General features: G+C 41.2%; 1 protein-coding gene across 1 annotated transcript in view; it reads left to right on the top strand.

Moving 5' to 3' along the window:
• Positions 1-13,798, top strand: part of crebbpa (CREB binding lysine acetyltransferase a) — a 46,001-nt gene that overhangs the window by 16,638 nt on the left and 15,565 nt on the right. Inside the window, 10 exon segments of the mRNA XM_087177795.1 lie at positions 4,804-4,983; positions 6,174-6,441; positions 8,903-9,016; positions 10,375-10,650; positions 11,045-11,144; positions 11,298-11,435; positions 11,594-11,711; positions 11,887-12,058; positions 12,270-12,332; positions 12,693-12,814. Of these exon segments, the coding sequence (XP_087033921.1) occupies positions 4,804-4,983; positions 6,174-6,441; positions 8,903-9,016; positions 10,375-10,650; positions 11,045-11,144; positions 11,298-11,435; positions 11,594-11,711; positions 11,887-12,058; positions 12,270-12,332; positions 12,693-12,814 (1,551 nt within the window).

Below are 13,798 nucleotides of genomic sequence, written 5' to 3'. Positions count from 1 at the left end.
TGCTGATCATTTTGGCTGTGTTACAGCTGAAGGTATGGATTTCTGCAAGAAAGTGTCTTTTTTGACATATTTTTAAAATCTAATGTCAGTTACTGTTACGGGTCTATTATACACTGGTAACACATTTTGTACCCTCTGGGGTTCCTCGCGTCCAAAAAAGGACACGCAAAGAAAATGCTATAAAATCATCATATATCAATATTTTTTTCTGCTTTTTTTTGCATAAATCTCTTAAACCACTTCAGTTCTGCTCAAACCTACCAAATGATTATTAGTTTTCAGGATTTTAACCCTTTAAATGCCAGTTTGAAGACATGTTGCCTCTTGTTTTATTAAAAAAAACAACACAGAATGTGAGATATTTCCCACATAATACATGATGGAGGGATGTTACATTGTTTTATATCAGTCTTTTATATCAAGACATTTCTCAAAACCAGAATATGATCAGGGTGACTTTTGAACACTGGAAATAAATCATGTACTCATCCCGGCAGTAGCCCCCGTGGCACTCAAAATTTCCCTGGAATTTTCTAGTTATTAATTATTTGTTTGTTTGTTTTTTGGTGTTCTCTGCAAAAGGATGTTAAATGTGGTCCTTGTCACTGCTAACTTCACTGTTGGTCTGACGAGGGTCGAGACAGCTATGTGTTTCCTCTCACAATCATATGGTCAGGTCACCACCTTTGAACTTAGGAGTTTCTTGTTTTGTCTCTACAACAGCTCCCGATACATGAAAAACTGGCAAATCCCAATGAATTATCAAAAATGAATCAAGCAACCTCAGTTGCTGTCATATTAAGAATAGGGCTTTGGTCTGGATATAGTTGCTTGTTTTTGAAAAGCAGTTGTGACAGTGTGACAATTGTTTGTGGTCAGCTTACGTAGCTCTTAATTGGTTAATCAGAGTGGAGACGTTTCATGACAGACCATAACATCGCTCATGCTTTGTCTCAAATGACCCACTGTGGCAGCAAACCAAAACCTTGAAAGCATTGACAAGGAGCTTGATTTAAGCCTCCAACATTTCAAATTGATCCATTTGCATTTATGGTATGTGCATCTGTGTCTATACATCTGCCGGTTGATCTGTTGGTTCATCTGCACAGTCTTTTCTCCCTCTCCACTCATTTTCAGCACTCTGAGTAGTTAGAAATGAAATGTACACTCCACTTGGCAGCTCTATCTCACTTTTGGCAAGGAGCTGATATTGACATGGCTGTCAACTGTTCAGTCATTGTTAAGATTAATCTTGGGACTCTTAAGTAGTCGTGTGTGTGTGTGTGTGTGTGTGTGTGTGTGTGTGTGTGTGTGTGTTAGAGATAGAGTTCATAATGTTGTTGGCTGCTTAAACATAAGCTTGCCACCAATGTGGTTTCACAGGAAATCAGTAGGAAGCCATCTATTTTACTGGCTATGTGTCAGAGCCAAGACACTAAAGCGGTACGTAACCACAACACAGACAGATGCTGTGAGCTACTGAGAAGGGACTTGGAGAGATAGTGAATATGTGTTGAGATTCATTCTAAAATAGCGGCTGTACACATGCTTTAACCACAAGAAAGATAATAAAAACTGATGTGTAAGTATCATTGATGGGGACTGTCAGCATTTTGAATTAGGCCTGTGTGTGTGTGTGTTGTAAGCTCAGCCAGTTTCCTGTGATTATCATGTCACCAACGGCTCTAGAGGAGAAAACCACTAGACCCAGTGTGTGGCTTCCTCTATTGTGCTTTAATCGCAGGTTGTAAATCTCTTTCTGGGCATTTGTGTTGGTGAGAGGCTGCTATCACTCCTTCCTGCCTCGTGCTCCTTTGTTATTGTATATGTGTGAACACTCCCCTCGCTTTCTCTGGCTTATTGGATGTCTGCTTGCCCTGTCAGTTACGTAGAGGAAGACAGGTATTGTAAACCACTTAATCAGTTAGAATGACAGAGGGTGAGTGCAGTGTGGAAGGAGGGGGGAGGACCGCTCAGCTGAATAGTCTGGCCTGGCAGCAGAGCGGTGAGATGATAGGTGGCAACTGTCCTGCCTGCCGATGTGTGGAGTGTGTTACAGAGCAGTGGGCTGAATGGGAAGAGTGAAGCAGAGGGGGGGTGTGTGTGTGTGTGTCCATCCGTCCGCCCGCCTGCTCAGCTGTGTTGAAAGGCTGCCAGTGTCGTCTCAGCTGGGTCTTTTTTTATCTGGTCTGTTGGAGCGGTGTCAACAGCCTGAGGGGATACAGCCTGGCCTGGCATGGCAAAGTCTGGTCTGGTCTCTCAGCAGCTCAGTGGATGAGAGAGCAGCAAGTCGATCAGTGTGTAAAGCATGGTAGTAACAGGTTTTAATCCCCCTGGCACCTCACATCTTAATATATGCAGTCATGGCTCTTGAAGGAGGGTGATATGGCTAAACTCTTATACACTCAGCTGGCATTTTATATGGTACACCTGGCTAAAAGTAATAAGTTTTAATACATAAGTCCTGCAATAAATGGTACATTTTATGAGGTATATAATGTTCAGTTTTTGTTGAAACAGTTTTACAGATCTGCTGTTTAGATTAGCAATCTTTTAACTGTATTAGGTTATTATTAGCCTTTTATATTATTTTATCTGCCTCGTTTTAATCAAACAAGACCATCCCAAACAGCATCTTTCAAAAGGATCATATAGTCGAATCAACACCTCTAAACCAATTTCAACAAAAACTGATCATTATAACTCTAAAGTTGGGATTTATGGGTTAGGGTTTGTTGTATTATACTGGATTAGTTGTAGTGTTAAACTGTCAACTGAGTGTATGTTGCACTGGTAATTTTTCTGTAATTTCAAAAGAGATGAAGAATCTAGTTAAAATACCCAAATGCACTAGTGAATTAAATACCTATTAAATCAAAGTACTTAATCACACTGAGGCTAAATTCTTGTAAATCTCATGTTGCCATAAACATGTTCTGCTAATTGATGTGAAACATGGGCAGCAATATCTGAACACAACAATAGATGGTAAAGGGAGAGCCGCCTCAGCCAAAAGTATGGGGAGGGATCTCTGGCACTTGATACATTTTTATTGTATAACAGGACAGTATGGTTGGAATCACTGTCATGATATTAGTAACAATATTTTACAATATTGATATTTATGTAACAAATGTATTAAAAGTCACATAAAATAAATTGATGTTCAGTGCAATAAACTATGTGATAAAACTGTGCAGTTTGCTTCCAAGTCACAAATTGGGTCAAAAGAATTTTGTAAGAGATAATACAATATGATCATATCATCACAGCACACTTTCATTGAAAATCACTCAGCAGTAGAATGAAATTGCCATAGTCTCCTGATATACATTTTCTTACTGTGGGGAGACCCTTGAGTGCCGAAAGTTCATTTATGGGCCTTAATTAGCTGAAAACTTAATTTGTTCTAAAAACCCAACAGGATCTTGAGAATATGACTGCCAAGTTGTGCTTAATTACCTGTCAGAGTGGCTAATTGAAGAAACATGCCAAAATAGAACAGCATTTATCTGGCGGCTCCCTTAGCTACTTGCTGCAATGTTAGAATTTTTTTTTTATCTGTGTTGTCTCTGGTGGATCCAGTGGTTGCAAACAGTCTAGTAGCAGAATAGAGGGGAGGAGGTGTAGGAGCAGGAAAGGTTGGAAATGTTTCTGTAGTTGAGGAGTGGACAAGTCCCTCCTGCCAATAGCTGGTGTCATGCTGAGTTGTTATGGTGCCAAAGCATCATTGGGCTGGTTTAGACCAAACCAGCACAGTCAGCCTGGCACAGCTATGTTGGTGCCTGCGTTGGCAGAGAGGGTCTTGTAATGACAAATTGGCATTGAAATGGAGGCAGAACTTGTGTTGGCATGTTGGTGCTGTTTTGACAGATGTAGGTGAATGAGAAGCCTCAAGGAAATCAAAATCCATCTAACATCTGGACTTGAAAAACATAGTAAACTGTGCCTGTTTGCTGTTCAGGAACAGTCTTTGTTTATGGAAACAGTTTAGTTAATGGCGCCACATCATTGGTGGGGAAAGTGAGTTATAATCACCCAGATAAACATTTAATCACATAAAATCAATACTTGAAACTTAGCCGCTTAACCACCAACAGATAATAAGAGTTCTGACCAGTTAATACTACCAGTTAAACGGTTGAAATAACCTGGGACATCAGTACCTCTCGGCCACGGGTCTAACAGTTAACAGACTGTGCACCAGACTAAACCCACAGCATTTTGACATGTTGCTATGTCTGAATAAAAACCAGTAGACAAGCTGTCTGCTGTGCTGAGGACATGAGTAGGCCTGGGCCGTGTATTTTATTTGGAGGTTTAATGCCAGACCAACTCTGTGTTGTACAAGCAGGAGAGTGGCTGTTCACACCAGAAGCACATCTCCCACTGGTCACGTGTAGAGCTGATTTCTTTTATAACCTTATCAATTTATAACAGAGCTTTTATATGTTCCTGCGGGTCGTCACTTCTTCAGCAACAATAAAGTTAGAATGACCATCGCCTTGTGGGATGATCTGCCTGGAGGGACTTCTTTCCTGTGTGTGCTCTACTGTCTCACTCTGTTTAGACACTCTGCTTCAACCCCTGTGTCTTGACAATGTTTTAATGGGTTACAGACACTTGTCTATTTTGAATATTACATTTCAATCTTGTCGGTTAATGGTCGGTTAACAAGCATTGAGTGTCAGTCAGGAACAAAAATTGAAAATGAACTCCCTAACCCCATGTCTTGTCTGTCTACAAAGCTAATACTGCTACATTATAACATTAACTTTTCTGTCAATTTGTCTGTTTTTTCAGATGGGCCTGGGTAGCAACGGGGGTCCGTTTGGGGCTCAGCCCTATGGCCAGGGTGCCGCAGGGCCGGGCCAGCAGCTAAACCCTCAGCAGCAACTCCAGAACAAGGCTGCCCTTGCCAACAGTCTGCCACCCTTCCCCAGTGAGCTCAAAGGGGCCGCTGTCACTAGCGTGCCAAACATGGTTAGTGCTTGTTACACATAATCAGACATTACCATACAGATAATAACACAACGGTGCTTTATGTTTTAGACGCATTCATTTCCTTTGATATAGCAATACACTCATGGACAGTACATGTGTAGCACTATTTGAGTATTAGGGGTTTTTTTTTTTTTTTTTTGCTACAAAGTTTATTAGTGACAAAATAAATTAATTTCTGTATATCATTTTGATATATATTGCAACTGTCACTAATCACACTTACATGTCTTGATGATTTCCAAATTTGTGTCCGCATCTTAAACTGCTATTGTCGCGTTTCAGTATTGATCATAGTCTTCAGTTTATAACTGTAGAAAGTTAAATTCTGTTGCCATTTTGCAATTTTCATTCAGTGGTTGCAGCACTTTGGATTGTTTTAAATCTTGCTTTGATTGATGTGCATTGATTCATGATAATTGCAAGTCGACAGACTCTATAATCAGATGACTAATCTGCTCTATTAGATATAACTTTGTTGAAAGATTGGGCAGTCGCCAAGAACTTCATATAATAATAGAGGTGGAACCATAAAGGCGGTTGAACAAATACAGTTGCTGATTTGCCACCTAATTTTAAGAAAAAGTGTTTAGACTTTGAACAGGCATATCTCATGTCTCACTTCAGATTAGATTATAAAAATGTATTAAACACATTGGTAATGGCATGTGGGGAAAATGAGCAAGTGAGTTGATGCATCATGAAATTTTTTTCTTTCGCATTGGTGAAATTGTTTACTCTTCTGCAATCCATTTAGTTTTTTTTAGTTTTTTTTTTTTGGACTATTCAGTAAGAAACACGCTTGTTTTGTACTTTACTACTTTGTTAATCATTTTTCTAATAAGTTCTTGGATATGAAAATAATCAATTCTTTCTTCAGGTTTCGTGTTTTGTCTGATCAACAGTCAAATTAATTACAGAGATTCATGTACACTTATATAAAATGGAGGAAAGGAAAACCTTCACATTTTAGAAGCTGTAACCAGCAAGTGGTGATAAAATACAAACCAGTTGAAACCCCCCCAAAGTCTCATAACTACATATGGAGAATCACCTCACCTTAAGTGACTGACAAAAAATGTCAACACAGCACCACAAGCAAAAAGAGATTGACAGCATTGTTTTAACCCATTACAATTTTGTGTCTGCCCTTTTCTTTGTCAACCATGCAGCAGCTCCAGCAGCAGCCTCAACAGCAGGCGGCAATGCTTCCACTGGCCGGCAGCGGAGGCGTGGCAGTGCCTTCGGCAGGCCCCACAGCCGACCCAGAGAAGCGCAAGCTGATCCAGCAGCAGCTGGTCCTGCTGCTTCACGCACACAAGTGCCAGCGGCGGGAGCAGGCCAATGGGGAGGTGAGGGCCTGCGCCTTGCCTCACTGCCGCACCATGAAGAACGTCCTCAACCACATGACCCACTGCCAGGCCGGCAAGTCCTGCCAGGGTGAGTTGGAGTATTTGAAACAAATAGACAGTGAAATCAAATAGATGACATAGATGGACAGATAGATGATCTAGGTGTTGTAGAAATGAAATCCCCTTTGCTGTTGTGTGGTCGCCTTATTAAAGGGTCAGGACACAATAAACTCCATTCTTTTATGTCAGTCTTGACAAGTAAAATATACACTCAAGCCTCAAACAGTGACATTTAAATGACAACATTTTGGGATGCTGCATAGGTTGTACACCTGGATTTTTTGAATTAATATTTAATATGCAAGTAGAGCAGAGTATGCAAGCTACTGATTTTAAATGTTGCTGCTATGAGTTGGTTGCAGCAGACAGGTGAAAATAATTTACAAAATCCAGTTCCCCAAAGGTGTGTCTTGTTTACAAAGAATATGAAAGTTTGCCGGTGTTGTTGCCTACTTGTGCCTCTTATAAGCAGAAATACAACAAACTAATTTGACTGTTATGAAACAAATTAACCTTAGTGACATGCATGCACCCATACTGCTAAACAGTTCCTGACCACTTCTCCTTTTGTAACTTTACTCACCGATCAGTCAGAGCACGTCTTGCTCCCAGTCTCTAGCCAAGGTCCTTAGTTAAGGGCGTGGGTGCAAACCAGTTCACAGAATGAACAATTTTCTGGGGAACATGCTTTGTGCCTCATAAAACCTTTGTTACCATCTTGGTCTGCTTAAAAAATATCTGTTGTACAGACAACTTTACTGTTCATAATTTAAAAATTGTGGTATTGTGAGCAAAGCAAAGCTGTGCAGTGTGTCTATATACAGTAGATTTAAAGCACTATATCAAACATCAAGTTAGACTTGTGACCACAAAATTAAAAAATGTCTTAAAATGTATTAATCACATACCTCATTTAACCTTTTCTTAGCTACAGTCTGGGTGGATTTTAAACCTACCTTACACAGAAAACTGTAGGCAGAAATAACACCTACCACATGATGTAAAAAGCAAGCAATGGGAAACTCACAAAACAAAAAAAGTCACAAAAGTACATTGAATATTGCATCAGCATAGATGGGGATTCACCGAATTGAGCAATCAGGTGTGCAGTGGGTGTTGAGAGCGGGCAGTTAACATTAAATGTTGATATCTTAAGTCAAGTAGGAAAGACAGGTTAACGGCTGAATTTTTACTTTTCAATTGAAAAAACAGTCTCTTGATAAAGCTGCACAGTGATAAAGTTATTTTGCACAATGATCAGGAGCTTTGTTTCAGGAATAAATAATCTCATGTTCACCTTTTTAGGGCGAACATTTCTTAGTAACCACGGCTAGATAGGTTTTTTATTTATGTCATACTCTTAGTCAGTGTACATGATAATGGCTAGTGTATTTGTGCTTTGCTACTTTTGGGAAAAGTTTGTCTTTTTGTCACCATCTTAGAAAAGTGTTTCCAAATATCTGCTTAATTAATTCGATCATAAATACTTCCCTACAATCTGAAATGTTTTAAGCTTCACCACACATCAATAAAAATAACACATGAACATTAAAGACATTTTACTTTAGTCATATTCTGGTATGTCCCATGAATTGTGCAGCCTTACTTTCTATTATCTCTTGCTTACATCCATCCTTGGTCTCCATGGGGAGGTCACTATCCCTGCAAGGCATATGTTTCCCTTCACTCCTTGTTGGTCTCACCATGTGTCTCTGCCTAATTCAGACTCAAACAGGGGGATTTCCATCCAATCAAAAAACACAGTTCTCCCCTCCCACTGGCTTGCCTGCTTGCCCTTGCATCTCTGTCTGCTACTCCTCCCACCACCAATTTCTTTATCGAGATTAGCGACATTCTCTGTTTCTGCCTGCTCTTGAATCCTCAGCTCCTCTCCTTCCTGTTTCACCCTTTAACATTGCTGTGATGTAAAAACTTTGAGTCCAATGTGTTTACACTGTCCTTGGACTTTAACACTCAAGTTAAATTTCAAGCCAAACTTATTCAGAAGCTAGGGCGTGTCCTGGAGTCTCTGGACTGCTTGCTTTGGACCTAAATCTGAGGCCTTTTCTTTGACTGCACAGTCAAGTCACAGAAAGCCACCAACATGATAGCTCTGCTATGTATGAGTCTTTGCTAGTAGTACTGGCATTCTTACAAAGATAATAAGATTTAATGTTGTTTATTTGTGCATAGCCCTTGAAGCCTGAAGCCTGTAGTAATTGTTTATGGAGCAGCACTTGAAGACAACACAGATGAAGAGCTTGGACAGAAACAAAATGCATCATTTGGTCATGTGGGCACACTAGTGCTTCAGTAAACACGATATGGATCTTTACTGAGTTAAACGTAATAACCATGACATTGATTTCAGGTGATACTGTCCATCCCTTTTGTTACTCGTTGGTGACTGAGTCCGGAAAATTGTCAGCATAAAGGTTTTATACCTCGTCGCTCACTTTGCCTCTCTCTCTGCCTGTTTTTCTCTGCAGTGGCTCACTGTGCGTCGTCCAGACAGATCATCTCCCACTGGAAAAATTGCACACGACACGATTGTCCCGTCTGCCTGCCGCTGAAGAACGCCAGCGACAAGCGCACCCAGCAGCGTAAGTATGAGCAGCAGGTTCTGGCCCGCTGTCACTTAACGATTGTCTAGTTGTTCACCTTTAACCACACACCAAACACAAGGCTGAATTACCTCCATTGACTGTGTTGAATAAGCAGGACATCTAGTCACGGATTAGTTTTACAAAGGCCTCGATCTTTACCTCGGTCGTGACAGGGTATTATGTTGGTATACTGAGCTCCAATCGTCCGTAGTGACGGCTTTAGAAAGAATTAGACCTTTCCTGAAGCCAGTCAAAGATGTTTGTGTGTAGAATCTGTTTATGTTTTGCCATTCAGGCCAGTCAAGCAATTTATTTCTAGGCTCGTGCTCCTCCACAATGACTAAAAGCACTCAATGAGTAAGAGCGTGGTCCTGCTGGGCTTGTAATATGACACACAGGAGGGATAGGAGTGTGATGGAAAGAGTGAAAGAGGGAGAGAGAGAGGAAATGGAGAGCGTGTGCTTGAGAAGTCCTGCTGATCTACTGGCTGTTGGGCTGTTTACCGCTACTCCCCACTAGAGCAGAGCCGAGTTTGACACTGTCTGCCTCATACTAAAACTTCTCTTCTTTCTGTTTTGTTTTTCCGCTCTCTCCATGTGACTGTTGTCATGGGCTCATGGTCTGTTTTGTTTTATGCCCTTCCATCTCTTTTGAGACGTCTCTGGATAACTTATATTGGTTGCTGGGTTATTTATATTAGTTACTTTAACCTTTGTCTCCCATTTTTGTTCTGTTCTGTTTTTTTTTTCTTTACTTCACCACTCTGCTCAGCATCTTTCATCACTTAGAGCATTCCAGTGTTGGTCTGTCCCTGTTTGGCTTGCATGTTAAAGAACATGATGCCGGGGCTTGTGTCTCTACTGCCAACGCAAACAGAGCGCAGCATTACTTTGTTCTGCCTCCTCCGATTTTTGTCTTTGCACAAACTGAGTGCTTTTTTAGTCCAACCAAAGCCTGAACCCAGAAAAATATGCTAATGCTCTGTCCCCTGAAGGGATTTATTCATTTATTCAGTTCACTGCATTTTAAAGCGTTTAGCCTTACATTAATGTTCTCACTGTATAATGCTGCCATGTTATGACTTCATCTTGCCAGAGGTCAAAGTGTCCAAATGTGTGTGTATTTGGTATTACCTGTTGAAACGAGTCTACATCTTTGCCATGTTTTCACCAAACCTGATTCTTTTCATATTTATTGGGCTTGGCACACAGCATTAACATTTGCATATTGTTTATATACTCTAGCTGGTACAGCGAAAGAGTAATCAACATGGTCAACACCACAAGCTGCTAACAGTGTAGTCAGTATGATTGTATATGAGTGTTTTAGACTGACGGATCTGTCTCTCTCCCCAGCCATGCTGAGCTCTCCCAATACTGGCCTCCAAAACCCCATGTCTTCAGTTGGTGTGGGCCAGCCCAGTGCTCCCACCATCAATACCTCAGCCCCCATAGACCCCAGCTCCATGCAGAGAGCCTACGCGGCACTTGGGCTGCCTTACAGCAGCCAGGCCACTGGGCAGGCCCAGGCCCAGCAGGCCCCGGGCCCAGGACAGACAGCAGGAGCACAGAACGCACAGGCCCAGCAACAACAACAGCTTTCGCAGCAGATGAGACCCATCAATGCACTTGGTAAAGCCAGACAAGCTGATTTAATTCTTAGGTTTTCTACGAGCACTGTTACCAGCCTTTCAACCTCATATCCACTGTTAAATTTGTGTTTGTACGTATTGATGGACTTACAAATGCACAGCACTACAAGGATCCTAAATGGGTTTGAATTATTAAAAAGAAAAATTGGAGAAGTCTGAGACCAGTTTCCCCTTCAAGCGAGTGGGTAAGTGGTCTCAGGCTTTTGGACCCCGGCCTGCTGTATGTCCAGACTGTAAACTGTTTTTTTTTTTTTTTGCTGTGTAGAGTGCACTTCAGTTATGGATGTGGCGGCCATCCAAAGCCATAATATATGTACTGAGCCTGATTTTGAAATCGGGCTGTGCTGTTTGCTCACTGTGTTCTGTATTTACAGGTAACCAGATGGCTCTTGGAGGTGCGGCAATGGGTGTGACCACTTCAGAACAGACAAACCTGCACACAGACTCCCTTCCCAACACACTCAACACTAACAAGTCAGTCCCTGCCAATAAGCACTGACTTACAACCACTGAGCTGATATTTTTGTTATGAATTTAGTGCACAATTTCACATTATATTTAAAAACACAGATAATGGAAACTGTATGTGATATTTCACCTTTTTTGTTCCTCCTGTTCCACCTTCAGTCAGCTGCTGTCAGACGGGTCAACTGTGGGATCAATGGGCAACCTACCCACAGCAGCACCCATCTCTGCCACAGGCACCAGGAAAGCCTGGCACGAGCACGTCACTCAGGACCTGCGCAATCACCTCGTACACAAACTGTAAGTACATACTCCTGCTGGATATAACAGTTGGAGATTGCTTGTTAGTGTCCCGACTTGTTACTTACCCCCTCTTGCCTTTTTTTCAATGCCAGAATTAACCGTAGTAGAAATTGGAAGACTTATTCACTGCTCCAAATTGTGTTCTTCTGTGACAGAGTACAAGCCATATTCCCTACCCCTGACCCGGCAGCTTTAAAGGACAGACGAATGGAGAACCTGGTGGCCTACGCCAGAAAGGTGGAGGGAGACATGTACGAGTCAGCTAACAGCCGGGTAGGTCTTCTGAACGAGTCCTCGACAATGGCATGAGGTTGACTTGGTCACCTTATCAAAGCCGTATACACAGCGTTTTAGCATATCCACAAAATACACAGTTTGCTTATTATTATTATTATTATTATTTTTATTTTTACTATCTCCTTCCATCACTCCCGCTTCCTCCCTACAGGATGAATACTATCACTTTCTGGCAGAGAAAATCTATAAAATCCAAAAGGAACTAGAGGAGAAGAGGCGCTCAAGGCTACAGAAGCAGATCATCAATCAGGCACCAATGGCCACCCAGGGGACCCAGCAGCCTAGCCTCGCCCAGCCCAACACCTTGGGCTCAAGGCCGCAGAGTAAGTACAGTTATAATAACAGGTAATTCAGGTAAATTTTAATTTTTTTGAGTTAAGATGTTGAGTTTGTGTATTTAGATTTCATCCATATTGCCTTTTTTTTTTTTTTTCCAATTATATACATATGAGAAGTTCTTAAGAGTTTTTCATTACAGCTGGTAATGTGGTTGTTATTTATGTATATAACTTGTATTTTGTTTTTGCTTTATAGATGGACCTGTTCCTCTGCCCAACATGCCAAATCAGATCATGAATCGAATGCAGGTTTCACAAGGTACGTCAGTGTTGCAGGTTACACATGGTAATTTCAGACTCAATTACATAGGGAGAGTCAAATAAAACAACTAGCAGTTATAATGCAGAGCAAAAGTAAGCTGCTTACACCTCAAAGAGAAAGTAGCACAGGAAAAAGAATAAAGGTGTAGAAAACCGAGATGAACCAGTACAGAGGAACAGATGGGATGGTTTAGATAAAAAGAGAGATGCTAAACTAAAACGGTCTAATATTATCATGGAGCTTAAGCTTCAAATTGCACTTAACTTGAAAAATGTATCGGCGTTCAGCACCATCTTGGCATTGTGTTGAACAGCTGCATGTCCATTGTTTCATATTGTGGCCCACTCTTCTCTCCAGGAATCAACCAGTTCAACCACATGGCGCTGCCCAACGCGCAGATATCGCAGGCACCCATGGGAGCCCGAGCTGCCTCACCCATGAACCACCCACAGCAAATGAACATGAGCTCCGTCCCAGCGGTGAGGAGGGCAGGGGGCAGAGGGGCATGCAAATAACAGTGTACACGCACACACAGACCCATACTAGTAACATGAGCAAACTCTGCTCAGTGAACCTCAGGCTTATTAAAAATGTAGTCAACTGGTCAGGTTATGAGTGTTTGGTGAATTTTTAAGACGGACGAGTCTCTGCACCAGGGACACAAATAACAGAAAAGCAAAATCCCTGCTGTTAGCAGAAGCTTAGACTACTGCTGAATGGATTTTTTCATTGTGCTGCAGCACAGTGTCGCGTTTAGCCAAAATGTGCTAGTTAGGCACTGGAGGGTTTTTGGGTAGTGAAGTGTGGGATAAAGGCACTGACCTTTTGTAGAAAATAATGTTCCTTGTTAAAGAAGAGGCCAATTTGAATTTCAGTCCTGGGTAAACATAAGCCCTACTAGTATGACTAATTTAAATATCAACCTCATCTTACTGAAAATAATTCTAATTTGGTTTCCGACAGGCACTTTCATATTGTTTGTGACCTCTTAGCATACCATAGTTAGTGCGCGTACCATGTACCATGTATGCAAATGCACATTTCATGAATGAAATGAAACAAAACATTTGAATCACTCAGGATTTATTTTGACTTCTGTTTATACTCTTATTGTATCTTGTCTTGGCCTGTCATTAGTCAACAAATGGATCAACAAATTTCAAAGGTTTAAGCTTCATACATTTCAGCAATTTACAAGCTTTTTCTTGAGGACTTGAATTAGATGAGGACAAATATACAGAATACTCAAGTGAAAGCTCTTTCTTCCATTTCTATAAACAAATACTAGAATATAAACATTTCAGCACTAGTATCGACTGTGAAGCAGAGGGGAATGTAGATGATTCAGATCATCACACATCACACACACACACACACACACACACACACACACACATACTGCCTTATTGTAGATGGAAAATATTCATAATACATCATAACTGCATTATTGTGCAGACAGAATG

The sequence above is a fragment of the Seriola lalandi genome, unplaced genomic scaffold, assembly GCF_002814215.2.
Source record: "Seriola lalandi dorsalis isolate HSWRI2012SDOR001 ecotype SW California unplaced genomic scaffold, Sedor1 jcf7180002054654, whole genome shotgun sequence".
Taxonomy (NCBI): Eukaryota; Metazoa; Chordata; class Actinopteri; order Carangiformes; family Carangidae; genus Seriola; species Seriola lalandi.
This window is presented reverse-complemented; position numbering and strand designations above follow the sequence as displayed.